The 18,468-nt window shown below is 44.9% G+C and overlaps 1 protein-coding gene across 1 annotated transcript; it reads right to left on the reverse strand.

The window, feature by feature from the left end:
• Positions 1–718: 718 nt before the first annotated feature.
• Positions 719–16,721, reverse strand: PRSS55 (serine protease 55). Its single transcript, XM_026040874.1, has 5 exons — positions 16,605–16,721; positions 14,864–15,053; positions 13,594–13,841; positions 11,481–11,623; positions 719–1,318 (listed from the first exon to the last, which is right to left on the reverse strand). Exons 1-5 carry the CDS (start codon positions 16,657–16,659, stop codon positions 1,016–1,018), a joined length of 939 nt encoding a protein of 312 aa, XP_025896659.1. The 5' UTR covers positions 16,660–16,721; the 3' UTR covers positions 719–1,015.
• Positions 16,722–18,468: the final 1,747 nt, after the last annotated feature.

The raw sequence follows: 18,468 nt of genomic DNA on the forward strand, positions 1-18,468 counted from the left end.
TCCCCGTGACTTTTAAGGAAAGCTACCTTCTTTTGAGGACCAGGCAGCGTTTTGCAATGCATTTTTGCTGCTGGAGATGGCATTGCATGAACCAGCTCAGTCCCAACCCACGCTTGGTTTCACTGGGAGATGGACATCTCAGAAATACAAGCCTCCCTCATAAAGAAAAATGCTATTTGCTTTTTATTTGCTATTTGTTTGCACAATACTTGTCGCTCTGCACAGAGCACCCAGGGCCTGCCTGGCTGGAGGATAAAGGAAAAAGAGCTCAAATCCAGGTTGTGTCCAGCCCGGAGTAAGCAGCCAAATCCCCCCTGTTTACGTTTCAGAACGGATGTACTCCAAATTTTGGCTAATCACCAAATCAAGGGGCTTTTGTGGATTTTCAAGGTAGTTCTCTCCAGCCAGGCAGATTTTACTTTATCATTTTTAATGAACAAAACCCAGCACTGGCAACCCAGAACAACAAGAGTGACTAGTTACATAACGCTACGCTTTCCAACACCAGGATTACAGCCCTGTCATGGATGGCCAGCACTGGCCTGAACATCTCCTGCCTTGCTCCTAGCATAAGGACACAGTGAAGAATGTGACAAGGAGTCGCACTCCTGCAGCTTAGCATCCCACCTCGACATGTCCTTACCTTGCTCCAGCTGTAAGATATAGATGCTTGACAACACCTGAGCTAATTCACAGCTGGGTGAGCTAAGATATTTCCCAAAATTTCAGCTCCCTAAGGGGAGTAAATCCTTCAGATGCCACGTGCTGACCTTGCACCAGAGCACTCTGCTTAGCATAGGTTTTCCAGAGGCTCTTGGCTGCTCTTTCCTGAGTTCTTGCTCTCATTTGTTTCCTCTGGCCTCTCCATAGCTCCCCATGACATCTCTTATTTTGGTGTCTACATCCACAWCAATACGCTGGAGCAGGCTGACCTGAGACAAAATATATGGCCCAGTGGCAAAAGAAGGATGAGACGATAGTCCTGAGTTTTATTACGTTCTGAAAAAAATCTTCTCTAGAGTAATCTTATTGCTATAAAATAGACAAACCAAAGCAGAGGAGATCCAAGAAACTCCAGCTGCGACTTAGCGCTGGAAGGCACTTGCACGTTACTCGCAGTATTTTCCATGCCTTCCGGGATAAAAGGTTTTGCATCCCTGGATGTCTCCACCTGGATCCAGTCGAGGTAGCTGTAGATATCCGTGTAGATCCCAGGGCTTTGCTTTTCTCCACAGCCGTTTCCCCAGCTGACGAGGCCGATGGCGAACCACCTCATGCTGTTCCTGTGGGTGCAGACCAGAGGTCCCCCGCTGTCCCCCTGCAGCATAAGAAGGACATTATGGTGAGAACAAACCTCAGGTTTCTGAGAGCAGCTTGTACTCCAAAAGTTCAACAGGAAAAATGAACAGCAATGTGAGCTCATCAGGGCTCGGAGCCTCCAAATTTCACAGCTTGGACCTGAGATGCCAACAGTACAAAAGGAAGGAAGGAGAGCCATGGAAAGTGATGGCTCAATGAAAATCATGGTCAGTCACCCCCCTCATCCTCCTGTATATCCTCTTGTGCACCAACAGGTCTCTAATAGTTGATGCATCTACAAAAATTCAATACAAGCACATTCCTCAGGGTACCCTTCCTGGGAAATAYTGTCCTTCCCTCTTTTGTCTTATTTTGAGAAGCACTTTTGCTCCCAATATGMAATCCCACGTTTTTTTTTCCTGCTAGCTCCCCTGAGCTGTTAATGCATATTAATTAATGTAAAGTGAACGGTTATCGTTTGCTGTGCAACTCATCTGCTGCCGTGGAAGTTCATGGCAGGACTCCTACTTGCTTCAGTAGACAGAGAGCCCAGGCCTGTAAGACTTGGCCTTTTTTTTTAATATTGATTTTTTTTTTCTTTTTTTTTTTTTCTGTTATCCTTGTTCAAAGTGAACTCGGGAGGGAAGAGACGATAAGAAATGCAGAGAAACATTGCTTTGAAACGAATATTGGTTTTGCTGAATTATTCTTACTACAGCTCCGTGTCTGCATCTCAGCTGCTTGTGCTGGCCACTTTACAAACACAGGATCTAAAGGCATTTACTGGCTCTCCCCTGGCCAAAATCCACRGGGATGGCACAAGTGACCTTGCAGTGACCTTGGACCCGTGTATTATCCGTGCYCTTGGCTGTGGCATCCTGCTTGGATGAATGGCCATCTTCTAGGCTGTGCAGACAATTAAATTACTGGGAATTTTACTGCTAATTCCCCCAGGGCAGGAGCAGGCCAAGCGCATTACGCTGCTAGTGAAAGGAAGACGCTTCAAGTCTCCTGCAGAGAGAAAATAAATGAAAGCCGGAGCGTGGGAGCCGCTCCTGAGCCAGGCACACTGCAAGGGCTGACGGCCCTCACCACGGATATCTCGGGGTGCATCACGCTGGCCGGTCGCTGCGCCCCAGATGTGGATGTTGGCAGGTCCCTGCAGGATGAAAACCTTCCCGGCGGGGGATTTGCTGCCTGTTCTGGCGGCTGTTGGCATTTCTGCAGGTCCCTTCTCCCAGGAAACTTGGATAAATTCATACCCCCTAATGCCCTATACCTCGTGGCTCTGCTTGGGGGCAAAACCTATTCTATAGCTGAGAGATGTAAGGAAGAGAAGGGATGTGGTTTTTGCAAAGTAGCAGCCAGAGCCAGAAGCCAGCGCCAGGAATCCGTATTCCAGGCTCTAGATCACACAATTTTCCTTTTCAATCAGCTCTGCTTTTCCCCGTTTGCCTCTTTAGCCGTGTTTGTTTTGTGCTCTGCCCGGTCTGTCGGGCTGCCTGGAGTCAGCGAGGGTTTCGGTGAGGAAAAAGAGCTGTGTGCAGGGCCCGGGGAGCGGTCAGCTGCAGAAAGCGATTCAAAGCCTGCAGGGAAAGGCAGCCCGGCAGCGCTGGGAACACCCAGGCAGCAGCTGCAAGCCCATTCCGCTAATCTGCAAGCCCTGGGAACCAAATTCTGCGTCAGATCCCTTTCCATGCAGGATAAGAAGGTCCCCTGCATGGAGGCGAAAGAACTTGGACAGATAACGCAGCATTTCCCTTGACTATATATATATATAGTCAAGGGACTATATATATATCTATATATATATCTATATATAGTCCCTTGACTATAGATATAGATATATATAGAGATATATATATATCTATCCCAGGTATCTCCCCTATATATGATTATATGCTCCCTATATATTGGGATAAACCACCCTATGCATGTGATAATCTTATATAATATCAGTATCCAAGATGAATCATAGCTTGATTTTTACAGGACTAAAAATAGGAAAAAACGCCCAGTACTTGGACATCATTGAAAATCCCTGCATCCCCTTTAAGCTTTTAAAAATGTTGGCCCAAGACTTTCCATCCTTGTGTAAGAGAGGATGTGAGAATAACAAGGTTTCTGAGCTGCTGCAATTATCTCAGCTCTGTGATGTCTCCAGCGCGGCTAATTTAATGAACGTTCAGGTTAACGACTCTGAAGATTGAATAACTTATTAAACGTTGCTTTCAGACTCCTGTATCCTGGTAGTGAAATGCTTCTGGTCAGCAAAATGCACCAGATATCTGCTACTGCTCTGTCCAAGTTTCTGGGCAGCAAAAAGAAAGTAAAAAATCTCATCTTTGCTTCTGTTGCATGTTTCTTGTCAGTGTGATGGTGAATAGAAATCAAATGCATCAAATTGGATGTGGAATGGAACTCATGCTTTCCACAACTGCATGTTAATCCCCCCATCAGGAGAGCTGAGGGTGATGCTGCTTAATAGTTAAACCTGTCGGAGCCTATCAAGCCACGTTCTCACTCAAGCTGATCAGAAGCTCCATTGGTTTTGCTGCATTCAAAGTCTTTTCACAAGCATTAGGAGCCTTTCCACTGACTTCAGTGGACTCTGGGTGAAGAGCGTAATCTTCTCCCTTTGCATTTGCGTTCAGGTCTGCAACACGGTCATTGCTCACAACACATAAATTCTTAAAACACTTAAATATGTTCGGCCACATCAATCTTCTTAGGTGGGAGACACCCTGGGGGAGGGASAACAACCCATCTGATGCTCATTAGATGGGTACAACAACCCTTGCAAGTCATTGCTGGCTTCCTTTTCGTGCTGGTAAAATCTGTGTAAACTGGAAAGAATCAGCATGCGAATAACTACACTTGCCATTAGAGCTGTCCTGGCTGCAGGATGCAAACGGCTTTGCAAACAGATGATTTCTTCAATTATTTCACTACGACCACACCATCTTTAGAAGGTGGCAGGAAAGGGGCTATGGTTATTTTTAGCATGCAGGTACTGAAGATAAAMCAGGTAACACAGAATATTTGCCCCGGACCAAGGACTCCTTTCATGGTGCCTCTGTTGGGTATCTTTAGTAAGAGTCTTCAGCTACTCCCACTTGCTGGAAAATAAATAGGAGAATAAGACTGCCCTAGCCATACAKGTGCCATCAGGGTCCGTTAATAACTATTGTGGCATGACTTAATGACAGTCATAATGGTCTATGTGACCCAGATGTCTGTCTTTGGTAGTCATCTGTAGCAAGTGCTTGGGGAGGCAGAATGAGAAGCAGGACAAGTGTTTACAGGGTTGTATTTACCTCATAGCCTCATCCAGGAAGTTATTTAATTGCTTTTGGAATTCATTTATCCCTTAGGACAAATACCCACAACATCCTGGTCAGTGAATTCCATAGTTTAATGATTTGTTGGTTGAAGAAAAAAAAACACTTTCTTCTCTTTGTTTCAAATCTGCTGCCTGACACTACCATTGGACGCCTTTAACCCATCTGTGGTGACCTGTCACTATTGACTGTCTTCTCCTYACGGTTCTTGGCTTTAGAAATCTCTGTGGTATCTCTGTCAGACATTTTCTTTTCTTTCACAGCTTGAGTCCTGCTCTGTTATTCCCTTTTCAACTTAAAAAACACTCCGTGCCCCTGTTCATCCTTCTTACTCTACACTGTTCCCTTTCTGAAGCTGCCACCTCCTTCCGCTGGTGAGGTGGACTTGGAATTGCACACCCCATGCAAGACATAGGCCTCCAAGATCASTGCCCTGCCACAGCAATGTGTTCTCTTTTGATACCTATTCCTTTCCTAATAATGTTCTTCCTTGGATAATGTGCTTGTTGCCTTTTTGACCTCCACAGAGCTTTGAGCAGATGTTTTTGAAGGACCATTCCAAGATCYTCTTACATGGTAATAGCTAGTCTGGAGTCCGTTATTGTGTGCCTACAGCTGGAGTTGCTTTGCCCTATATTCATTACTTTGCATTTACCAAGAGCAAATTGCATCTGCTGCTTTAACCTCCAGTTATTCAGGATAACGAGAGTCTGCTGCACCTCTTCATGGACATTTTTAACTTGGACCACTCCAAGTAACAGCGTGACATCAGCAAACTTCCCTGTCTCATCATCTGTCCTTGAACAATGCAATTTCTTGCACAATGACTCCCCTTGTGAGACCCTTCCTCTCAAGCCTTTCCTCTGCATTTCCTGCCTTTCAAACAGAAGTCCTTCCACTTCATGACAGTTCAATTTCTCTGCAAGTCTTTGGTGAGAAACCTCGTTAAAAGAATTTTGGAAATCTCAGCACATTACATCAGCTGGATCACCCTCTGCCACATGCTTGTTGACTCCTTCAAAGAATTTGAATACATCTGTGAGTCATGACTTTCCCTTAAAACCRTGTTGAGTCACTGTCATTGAACGAGAAGCAGCTCCTGAGTCATCACATCCATTCCCCCACTCCGAGGACAAACGCACAAAAGGCTTTTGTGTTCAGCTGGCTCCAGAGATGTTCTGGTCCCCGCATCCTCGCTCACGGTGCACACAATGTAATTCCGGATCCCCTACGGCAAACCAAAGGACTTCAGTTTTAAGGACCAAAAGCTATAGTTGTAGGGGTCCAGAGGAAGAAAGCAGGAGATATGTGGGACATCATCAATACCCCAGGTCCTTGTGCTAGGCAGGAATGTTCTTGATGAAGAATTAAGACCCCATAGCTTGAACGTGTTCACTTGTCTGCCCATATCATAAAATGATCAAATGATGAAAGCTATATAAATTCACGGGATGGAGGGGAAATACTTAATTTCTTACAAGCTACATATGAAAAGTAACCACCACAGGTAAGTTTATCAGACTGTAAAACCCACAAAGCTTTACTGTGTCTCATTCTGGGGCTTTGCAGGATTCCTTTCTATTTAAACCAGTGTCCTTTATGAAAACTAACTATACAAAAACCAAATTTTAAAAAATGTCCTGCCGTGTTAGCAATTGTGTGGTGACAGAGAATCCACCATGAGGCTGGTGAGTGGGTCACTCTCTTCAATATTAAGGTAAGCCACAATAGTAAGATATAACTTTGAATTGAACTGTGATTACCTTCAACTCCTACACTCCATGACCTCTTTGTCTGCTAGAAAAAAAGGGTCCATAACCTCAGGCCTTGTATAGATACTCTCCATGCAGGTGCCTTCTGCAATCAGACTATTTCTCAACCATTTTTCAGACATTTTAAACACCTTGAGGAACTCATGACAAGGTTTGTTTCCCAGGTTTGTGACCTTTCCTATGCTTCTCCAGATGATAATTTATCTGTATGCATCTGATTTTCATTTGCAGTCTTTCTACTTTTTAAAGACTCCTGTTTCACAAGTCTTCCCTTTTCAGCTTTCAAGCCACATTAGCACCAGCAAAAGGATGCAAAAGCTCTTGTCACTTCTTCACGGATTTAGCACTCACTATTATACACTGATCAGATGAGAATGCAAGGGCTGAGATCTGATCCAGATCAATCACCTCTCYTAGGCATTTCCTCAGCCTTTTCTTAGGCTCAGAGTAGGTGTCTGAGCCTCTATTGCAATCCATTACCATTACTGGAGCACAATTTGAGATGGGGGTCATCTTGGGGCATCTAAAACGACACTAGGCACTTATGTGTATGCAACTGTCTTGCCTTGGAGCTTCATGTCTCCCTGTGAGCTAGACACCCTGGACTTGATTTTAGTTAATGGGGAACAATAAGTGTTCGTCTCTGGACTATTAAAATGGTCCAGATGACCCATGTGTCATAAATCTTGCTTCTCCCCTGTGATGGAAAGRGACCCCCAGTGATTAGCTTAGATTCAGATGGCTGAAGAAGAGACATTTCCATTGGACCAGATAAATCTCACACRGGGTGTCAACAGCTACTGCTRCAGCTACATAGGGATGAGTAGAGCMCTGAGTATCCCAGATGCTGTAAATACGAATGTCTTCAAATTGCTCACAATATATATTGACGGGACATAATACAGGTGGAGGAAAGAGATCCATCACTGCCCTTTTCATAGTACTAAAGAAATGAAAACCTAGGTCCCTGGATGCATTCTAGCATCATTTATGGCATTTATCAGAGCAGTCCATGATTACCTCCTGCTATGAGGCCTGGAAGTGGGTAGATACCTTCAACAGGTGACTCAGATGGGCAGGACAGACTGAACTGGATAATCCCATTGCTTGTCTATGGGACTGCATCCTTCCCAGAAAGTCAGGTTGGACCTGACTTGGACTTGGTCCAGTCTTGGACCCTTCTTCATCTACTGTTGACCTGAACTGTATGTGAACTGTGACTTCCAGCTGAACACACTCTGTCCTAATCACCACATTTCTGAACTGCCCCCATAGACCTCTTTTGCAGAAACTCTCTGAAATATAATTGGGCCATTTACTGAATTTTGTCTGGATAGGCAAGACACTGAAGAGGCATTTGCTTTGTGAATCTCTTATACTCTAATTATTGTTCAAGTTACTATCGCATCAGAGACTAACAAAAGAGGCTTAAGAAAGCAAGGAATTAGATATAAATCGTGGTTCATGGGGTCATGGAAGAAATGCAGCACACAAAAAATAACACATTGACCATCTCTAGTGTCTGTTCTTTAGCACTGGTCCTTCATGAACATCCATTAATGCTAATGTTTCTGACTAAATAGAGCTATAAGTCAATTACAGATCTTGTTAGTGTTAATTCACAGTCAATCCATAGATTTGTCTGAAGAACCGTTAGGGAATTTGTATACAATAGATTTTGCTTTTTAATTGACTGGATTTTTTTACAAATCCATTGTACAAATACTTGGGAGCTCCGCTATTCAATCTCCTTGAGTTATTATAGAAATATAGTCAGTGATCTGCAGATTAGTCATGCTCTGGTACTAGTATGAGGGCAGCTGGTGAAAAGCCTGAGCCTTTCTGTACATGATACGTTGCCAAGTGGGTATGAAGACAGTGGTCAGCARGACAAGACTTTCGAATGAGGCCTCAATGACGACCACACCTGTGTGGCTCTAGTTACTTGTGCAAAATCAGCTTGCAAAATCTAAATGCAACAGGGAAAATATCTGCATGCAGTCCCAAGACCTATCATGGTAATCCATCGGCCCAAGCTTTGGAGCATGCAGACTTAAAAAGGGTGTAGGTGCAACTTGYCCATCTTAGCCTGGTTCTGAACATGAACAAATGTACCCTGATTTTCAGTAGAGCTTAGGAAAAGTTAACATAAGGCTTATGCCTGATTCATGTCCAGACAGCTCTGCAGCCGGCATTGGGCATTGCTTCCAGGTTTACACTTTTAAATTCATTATTGGCAGGGCTTGTTCTCTGACCAGAGATATTTGACCAGAGATCTCTTCTTAACTTCTGAACTGGGATATTTGAATGCAAAGTGGTTATTGCAGATGATTTGGGGTCTATTTAACTTAATTTGTGTCTGAGAATCACTAGGGAGAGCTAGTGATTTCACTGGATGAAAACTATTCCCAGAGCTGCTCTACAACACTACCAACATTTCGATCAGGTGTATCTGCCCACCTGGGCTGAGGTCTGAGTTCATCTTCCTCTACTCTTGACTTATATCATATCACCTATAGGTAATAGATTGAAGTCTCCAAAACATTGCATCTAGAGTTTTTATAGGTAGAGATCTCCAATATTCTTCCCTCCTATGCCTATTTCCAGGTACATCGGCAGGGCATAAACTTTAAAACATGACTAAGAGTTTAATACATAAAAGCCCTACTTCCTGTATCATCTCATCACCCAGAGCTTATCTCAGCCCATCCAACCATGTTTTAATCCAAGTTTCAAATGCATCCATTTCTAAACCTATCTGGGAGCCCCAGACATGTGTGAAGGTTGTATCCAAGCAGATATGGCAGGATAGACTTTCTGTAGAGCTTTTCAAAAAATCATCTCCACTTTGTAGAGGGTTTTGTTATTTTAAAATCTGTCCTTGTTCTCGTTCGACACAAAACCCAAACCACTGAAGAAATCTTTATGGAATATTATAGGTCAGCAGACTGCACTTCCTACCGTGTGCTTTGCTCCCTTATCAAGTTCAGAAACAATCTGTGCTGCAGAAGAAGGATCAGGATTGTAGCTGGTCCCCCAGCTTCTTACCAACCACCCACGCATGGACAAGTCATGAACCTTCTCAAGCAGCCTCTCTGGGCCAAAATGTGTTTGCTTCCCTGCCTGAATTCACTCTGCACTTCCCAGAAAACTATCCATAAGCAAAACGCTTTCCTTTCCAGCAAATCAGCAAATTCTGAAGAAAAAATCAAGGAATCTYTTTCGCCCCTGAACAGCTCAAGTTCTAGCCTAGGGTATGTTTCTGTCTTGCTCTCATGTTGCAAGACATTTCTGCCTGGACAAGCTGCCACTGCAAGTGGGCAGTTGCTGGTTTACGAGCGCAGTTGGACATAAAATCTTTGTAYCCTTCCACTGCTCACATTTTGGGTTCATTTCTCAGTTTACTCCAACATATTGCCGATCAAAATAGCACCCTCATCAGCTTCTTGAACACAGGAGATTCTTTCTATTGGGTACAAGTGCTCTTGCTGCTTCACCAGCACAATTCAGATGCAGGACTTGGGGCTGAGAAATGTTTGCTTTAATCATGCTAACATTATCCTGTGGCAGTTTTCTTTTTAAATTTTTGATTGGATTCAATGGAGGGGAAAGTCACTAGACGGATGGCTCCAGAGAAAGACGCTCTCCTGCTAAATGAAGGATGGTTTTGCAAAGCAGAGCTTCCCCTTGGCCGCCCAGCTGAGGACTTCAGCTCACAGTAGCATTGCCCCCAAATCCTGCATCCTGCTGCCCTTGCCCATAGGACAAGAGACAGCTCTTGGTCCTGGTTGTTGGTTTGGTTCCCTGAGTATCTCCTACAGGATGAAGCTGTGCACACATGTCTGACCATCTGTCCCACGGCAAACACACACACACTCTTCTAAGAAAGCTGTTGGCTGATTCCCAATGTGCAATGAAATGGGGTGAGCGGAGGAGGGAGACCTGGTCCCACTGAAGAAGAGGCTGTAGGGAGAGCTCAGGCCTTACTCAGCACTGGGAGAAGGGATGAGGGGTTAGATGTCCTGCAAGCAAAGGCTTCTTTTGGCTTTCAGACTTTATCTGATGATAAATGATCGTGTGATCTGATAAAATGATGATARTGGTATTTTGGTATTTATTCTGAAGGCACAAATTCTGAGTGAGGTTTTTCTTCCTTCAGGCTTTTGTGTCAGCTCCCTCCCCGAGAGGACTCTAATAWCTACTACTGCTTTAACTCATCATATCTGGGTTGCAGAAGTTCATCATCCCATGTCACAGATTCATTGCAATTGGGCTCCTCTCGTTCTGCCACCCACAGACAGACCTGCCATGGTACTGAAGGACCTTAGGAGCAGCACCAAGACCTCATGAGGAGAAATTCTCTAGCATTCAGACTCCCAAGCTGAATTGTCCAGCCAGTTCTTCTGCTTTGACACTGCTAGACAATTTTTCCTGTCTCTTTCCTGTACTTAATCTCAACACAGGGCAGTATTGCCTTGCAGCAGACTATGGGGAACCCAAGCAGGAGGAGGAACCAGCCAGGACCATGCTGAGCCCTCTGCAGGGGCATGAGACCTCTCCTCCTGCTACCCCAGTTGCTACACAGCTTGGCAGCAGTCCCCGGAAGGATTTTTTTAATTTCCACGGGACAAAAGGCCAAATCCTTTTGTCCAAAGCCAGACACGACTGTCTCCCATCCAAGGCACTTGGGAACCACTCACCTCCACCTCCCTCCATTTCCCACTCAGAGGAAACAGTTCTCTCTTAATGTACGTTGTGTGTGGTGGTGTCTGTCAACTCCACAAGGTGTTCCAGGTCCCATGGGGATATATCCATAGACCCATGGCTTCCTCCCAACCCCAAGAGGCCTGCAAGCCGTTGGGGTCAATAGACATTAACTATGCACTAAGGCTCTCAGCCAGTTGCTCAGCTCTTGAGTTTCTTCCCTTGGTCTCCTGCAGAGAAGCATTAGCAACCCCAGGAAACCATGGAAAGGATCAATATCCATTCCTGCAGCACTGACACTTCTCCCCGAATGTCTCTGTGCCCCCGTAGGCAGCACGATGCTCCTAGAGCCTGATTACTTTACCTGGCAGGCATCWCTCCCTCCTTCCTCCAGGCCAGCACACAGCATATTGTCCGCTAGCTGTGGGACCCACTTCGAGCACTGCTCCTTGCTGATCAGCTTCACCTCCACTTTCTGCAGCACCCGGGATGTTGCCACCATGATCCCTATCCAGAGTGAAAAGGGAGGGGGGTGTTAGCAAGCCCTTCAGAACAACACATTGCTATGGGTCCCACATACATGGGGATCCACAGCAGGATGCTGGCCATAGGGACTGCTTCCCGTTGAATTTCTAGAGCATCTCGAAGCAAGAGGGTTGCAGGACACAGCTGTGCTATCCTGGGGTCATGAGGACTTCCAGTGGTTGCCTAATGTTGGGAGGGAAAAGTTTGTGCTCCTGACAAGAAGGGTAGGTAGGGTGAGAGTGGAAGGTAGGTGTTAAAAAGGAAAGATGAAATCCAGGGGAGTGGAGTCTARGTTAACAGGATTAAAAAATCACTTGTTTTTGCAGCTGAACTCAGGGATATGGTATAGCTGGGGCACCAAAGGAGCACTGCACTGCTCTAGTCTCACTCATGTTTCTGGGAGACTCAAGAGATGGGGCCAAGGAGCCAAGTCCATTGAGCCTCTCATGGAAAAGAAGAAGTTGTTCTCCTTTCATCCTTAGCATCTCCTTAACATCTCCTTCATTTCTCCTTTCCACTTGGCATCATCCTTTCCTAGGTGGCAAGGGGGGGCTGTGAGGTCGTGTCCATATCATTCCTAAAATGGTGAGGTCGTGTCCATATCATTCCTAAAATGGTACTCAGAAACAACCATTTGGTTCTTCCTTGAGATGGAAAAAGTAGAAATCACTACAGAAAATCCACTCATTTCTCCCACAGTTCTCTTCAAAACAAATCTGAATCTGAAAGACAGAACTGCCTTTTGGTAAGTGTTGTTGCTTGGAGAAGACCCATACAYGTTTCAGCAACCCACTTCTTCCACATTTCACTGGGCTGCATCCTCCCTGTCCCTTCAGGAAAAAGGGGCTCAGATGCAGTATCTAAAAGTTAGAAAGGTGTCGTGTCTCTTTCCCAGCATGTGATACCTGCACAGAAGGCAGCCCACGGATTTTATTTTTTTTTTAATGTAGGCATCTCCATGGAGGTGGCTCCGTGTGACTTGATGTCTCACTGACTGCAGTTGAAGAAGAGTCAGCTGCCATCTGTCACATGAAACGCCACTTGCAATTTGTACCTGTGACCAACATCACTCAACAAAATGTCAGGCTGGGACTTAGTTTGAGCAGTAGTGCTTGCTTAGTTGCCCACYAGTTGCATTTATTTGCACTGGTGTTTAGTATGGTAGGGCACAGTGCTTCGTAGAGACCACCTACAGCGTGTAACCTCGGTGAAAAAGGAGAGTTTGACAACTATAACACCACRTTACACTGTGTTTTACTGTGACATGGARCAAATGAAGGATAGGGAGGAAAATGCTGAGGTTCAGAAGGGATTTAATATCCCCACAATGCTGAGTAGAAAGGATTGAATGGCACTGTAACTAGCTATATCCCCGGAAGGTCTATTGAGTCCCAAGGTTTAAGCACTGCTCACAATGTCCTGATGCCCTCTTTTCAATAAAGAAATAACCCATTACTATTTTGCTGATATTTGTTCAGAATAGACATTTTGGGTCACAKTCAGTGTCAGAGCAACTTTCATCAGGGCATAAACCAGAGCAATTGGCAATGACAACCTGCTCTCCTAAACGAAGAGGGCTGGCCAGAATCCACTGAACTGATCTGGTTCATGGAGGTTCTAACCCAAGCACAACCCTAGACCACTTGCCCAGCAATGTGAGGCTTGACTAACTTTGAGGGCTAAAAACACGAGCAAGAAAGTTGAGTTCCTGGAGATCCAAGATGGCTTTAAGGTTTCAGCCTTAATGTATGTGCTTAGTATGGCAGGTACTTTTCTCTGTGGGCTTGGGGTTCCTGTGCTAAACTCAGAACTGGTGGATGTGAAGAGGTTGAAAGGGTCTGGATGTGTTTACAAGGGAGAAAGGGATTGAAGTTATCACAGCAATCCCGCCCCCCAGGGGAAAACTTCTAATTTAAGTGAATTATCAAATACCTCTCCTGATAGCCTCTCACCTGCAGCTGTGGTGCCCCATCCAGCAACCCAGCAATCTTTCCATACRTGAAGATCACTTATGAAGGGCAAGCAGACGGGCATTTTCTGGTAACTGGGTTGGATGGGAGAGTCMAGCAGGATCAAAGCAATATCATTTTCCAAGCTCTCGCTGTCAAATTTTTCATGGAGAATCAAGCTGTTCAGCTTTTTGCTTTCCAACTTTTGGCTGAGGTCTACTCCCCCCAACACAACAGTGAGATCTGGAGGCCTTAGTAACGAAAGAGAAGCAACATATGTATGAGAAAACATGAAAACTGAGGTGCAGACTCGATGCCTTCTTCTCCTAAGTAGGGTAGTGGTCTGCAAAWGGCAGCAGCAGCGTTATGTATAAATACCACTCAAATCCACCCTCACTTCTAGCCAAGATCTGATTTTCAGGGGGAAAGAGGTGCAGAGGCAGAACACGAACGTACAGAAGGTATAAATAGCCCAGGCGCTAACGAACAGATGGAGCCGACTSCTTGTTTGGGATCACGGTGTCCTGGGCTGGCTGCTCCTGACCRCTCTGCCACCAGCCAGCTGCTCCAGTTTGGTGGCCCCAGGCACCACTTGTCACCATGTCACCCCTCAGCCCCGCTCCGAACCCGCTGTGTTTCAAAGGGGGCTCACCAGGGGCTGGATTCTGCTGCTGGATATTGCACGGGGGTGATTTATTCAGAAGCTGTTGGATTTATATCAGATTTTCCCGCAAGGTGAAGGTGTTTGCTATAAGGCAGCAGGGGTACTTTTGAGGTTAGAAGAAGCCAGAATGGAATAGACCTGCTTTTTTTGTGTTGGCGCAATTGGTGTAGGCACACAGGAATTGATTTTGGAGGAAGGAGGGAGCATAAACACAGCATCACGAGCATTTATACTGGCCTGTGGACACCATCCTTTCAAATATCTCTCTCCTGCATCTCCTGGCTATGCATTTTTTCTTTTTTTTCCCTTTTTTTCCTTTTTTTTTCCTTTTTTTCCCCTTTTTTTTCTTTTTTTCCCTCTTTTTTTTTTTTTTTTTTTCAATTTTTTTGTTGTTGCAAAGCCATCCCTGATCAAAAATGGGCCTGTTTTCACCAAAGGAGACTACTCCTATGGCCAGGTATCTCTTGCTGTGGCTCAGCCACTCATTCCATGTTCTTTACACCTGATCCCAAGGTCATGGGCACCCCATGCTCATGAGGAGATGGGTTGTGGCCCCACTGTGCCGCCCACACTGAGCCCTGGTCATCCTCGCTTTGCTCAGGTACTCACAGTGGTTTCCCAAAGCAATGTGCCGCGGTTAAAATCCACCAGCTGCTGATGATGGTGCCTCCACAGAGATGTCTCCCCTTGCTCTGGATGCTCACTTGCCAGGGGAAGTCACCAGCCTCGGCATCTGTCCCCCCTATGATCCTTTCGCCCTTCTTTGGAGCAGGTTGATAAGGTGCTCTGAGGCCACACTCTAGGCACAAAACACAACAGATAATTGATGAGAACCAGGCCCGTAGATGAGCATGGACACGCTCAGTTCGTCCTGCATTAAACTTGCTTGGGTACCACCAGCAACTCATGCCTGGTCAGTTTTTATCGTATGTTGAATATATTTCGCATGCCTTGATGTTAGCCAAGCCTGTCTGCAACGTTTCACATGACTGGGCTGCACCACAGCTGCAGCTGGGCAAGCAAATAAACTGTCCTAAGAAAGGGAGCATCCAACAAYACCTCCAAAAAATGTGGTGTAGGCACCATGGCTCTTGGAGACTTCAAATGTTCCAGTGTCACAGCTACAAGGGAAAGGGAAGGTAGGTAATGGGGTTTGGTTCTGCCTTTTGGAGTGGAGGTTTTCTGCACAGTGAATTTCTGCATTGTGAGAGCTGGAGAATTTCACTTAATCAAGTCTATGCCTCAAGCAGTAAGCCTGGATGAAGATAATGYTATTATCAGGACATTCAGTCTCAATCAAAAGAGTTCAGCTGGTGGAGACTGACATCTAGTCTGCTTAACCAGTTGCAGTTTCCATCCTCTGGACCTTATGCAATCTTTTTTCATTGAGTTAAAGGACTCCTTCAATCAGAATTTTCATCCTCATTCATATAGGTATTCATAAATTGTGACCAGTTCTTTCATAACCATTTACGTGATAACTAAAATGAGTATATTCAGTCTGTACACAGTAAGGCGGTCATTCCAGAATATGATTTGTYTCTCTGTCTTTTTGAAATCTTTTCTGCCTTGCCAACATTATTCTTGAGGACAGGCCACCAGAATTGGATACCATATTCACTCACAAGAAAGATGCTGGCAGTAATACCTCTCATTTCCCACTGTTATTTCCTCTCAAAGGCTTGAGTTAGCTGCCTGCGTTGCATTTATCATCTCACCTGAATTTGAGCCATCTAAGAGATAAAAATCTAGTGTAAGCAAACCTATTTTGGCAGTCAATGGAGAGAGTGAGGCACCTTTAGAGGATGATTCATCCCATTCTAAGACAGGCATCTCTGATAAATGGAACAAATTTAGACAGATGGAACTCCATTTAGACTTGAATCTATCTCTTAGGTTAGATTAGACTGGTGATTTTTATCTGGCTCAAATGTGGTAAGCTAAATTCCACCTACAGTTAGAAGGACCACAGATATCCTGTACCCAAAGATATATATCCCGGATGCTGGAATTCATGCATGTCTATGGTAATTAAAGCAGCTAGTGGAAAGGGCACTAGAAGTGATTTCTTCAAATGCACTAAAAAAGTGGGTGTTCTGTGGACACAGCAGTCTGCACCTCACTATCTCCACTGTCTGTGGAAGTTATTACACATTTGGGAAAGTGAATACCATTATTCAGAAGCGTATCTGGAAGGGCTTTTCCAATAGGAGGCAATGAACACTTCAACTTGGAGCAGGGCACCCTGGAGATTATAGTCCTTACATCAGGACCTGCCACTCTTCTCACCTGTACTAAGGCTACAGAGGCTACTGAGATCTGCAAAGCACATTTAGGATAATCCACTTACTTGCATGGATGCTGCTGATCAGAGGAGATAAAAAACAGAGGGCAAGGAACAACATTGTGATCCCATTCTAATCCAACCCTCTTTGACCATGTTCAGAGCAGTGAGACTTCTACGGATACCTCAGGTCATCGCTCCCACTCTGTATTCTCACCAAAGACAACAAGTCCCTCTGCKGGAGGCCACCAGGATGTTCCTCAAAGAGGTGACATCACACAATCCACTTGCTTCTGCTGACATCACAGTTGTMTGTCTCTTCTAAAGTGATGGAAAGTTCATGCTGTGCTGGCCAACAGCTTAGCCACTTCCGAGAGGTCTAAGATGTGCTTTGATGACAGAGATAGGACAGAAGTGGAAGGCCTGCTGGGATCCTGGACTAAATTTCATCAGACATCGTAATGTTGGACTCCATGGGTTGGGTTCTATAATTTTTCTTATGTTTCTTGAGTCATATTCTCTCTTCAAAGACTTTAGCTGGTCCTGTGTCCGTTTTTGTCTTTGTGAAGTGTTGAACTTCATCAAACTTTGAAGGAATTCTCTTTTTTTCCATTTAGACCATCTGTTTTTCCCAGAAGGAAGAGGCAGCTCTGTGGTAGGATAAGCTTCAAACAGTGCTTAATCAAGACTGCATTGTCAAAGACATCCAGGCAGCCACYCCCTTCTTCCTGGCAAGCTGTGGGTGAGGACCAAACCTATCTTACAAACCTATCTTGCATTAGGCTGAATCACTAACACCCCTCCTGTACAAATTTCACCCCACATGCTATTGGTAACTACAATCAATGCAGGACCAAATGACCACCTTGCATGTTTAATTTGGCATGGAGCATAATATACTGGTGTGGGCCAGATTTGGTATCAATAGACCTATTTATGTTGATTTAYAAATCCTAGTACTTTATTTTCTTTAGGGAATTAATACCCCATTGAGATTCAGAGCTGAGTCCTGCTATATTAAGGACAGAACAGTCCATTCTTTTAAAGACTTTCTACTCTAGCATGGACTAGCAGAGAAAAGACAGGAGGAATSGAGCAACATTTTATAAGCACCTGAACAATTTGGTGCACATAATGCTTTGCCTTGTACCTTGGAAGAAATCAGGAGYTATCCCCCTGAAGTCTGAATTACACAGAGGTTAAAAAGGCATAGGAGTGAAGTCAGACTATTCTCCTCTCTTCTTTGCTTTTATGTCATCCCATGCCTATGAAATTAGATGAAAGTGCTGGTTTCCTTGACAGTGAGCAACAGAACAAATCAGTGGCACAACATGTTAACAACAGGCATTCAGTTACTAAGGCAACCAAAAATCCCAAGTGTTACGTGGGAACATTTGGGGGCATCTGCAGAAAGAGCCTCGTGTGACAATCCTGCTGGGGGTAACTCTTCTCAGGCTTGCCCCAGGTATAATCCTGCTAAAAGGACATTAAAAGGAGGTGTTTTATCTTGCTTTTGGGACTCGAGTGAGCTAAACGCCGGCTGAGGAGCGAAGTATTCTGGAGGGATGATTTGTCTGGCGTGGACTTGCTGCCTGTCTTTGGATAAACCACACAAGACTTTAGCAGTGGATTTATAAGCYTTATGTCTCCAGCTTTGGAGGCTCATGAGAGACTCAGTTCCAGGTCCACCATGGTTCTTAATTATCGTAATGAGCAGGCTGGGAGCAAGAGACAACCATGCCATCATTCCCACTACTGAAGCTCTCTGTCCATGGAGAAGACACCAAGATTCAGATAGAATCCCCCTACATCCTTTGCTTTATCTTTTAGTGTCCTCTTTCAGCGATCCCCAACAAGAGGATGGAGATGATGATTTAGCCTGTTTCTGGCTCTCCTGACTATTTTGATTGCACATGCATTGGGGCAGAGA

This window comes from Nothoprocta perdicaria, unplaced genomic scaffold (genome assembly GCF_003342845.1).
Source record: "Nothoprocta perdicaria isolate Ctin4 unplaced genomic scaffold, notPer1 scaffold_101, whole genome shotgun sequence".
In the NCBI taxonomy this organism is placed as follows: domain Eukaryota; kingdom Metazoa; phylum Chordata; class Aves; order Tinamiformes; family Tinamidae; genus Nothoprocta; species Nothoprocta perdicaria.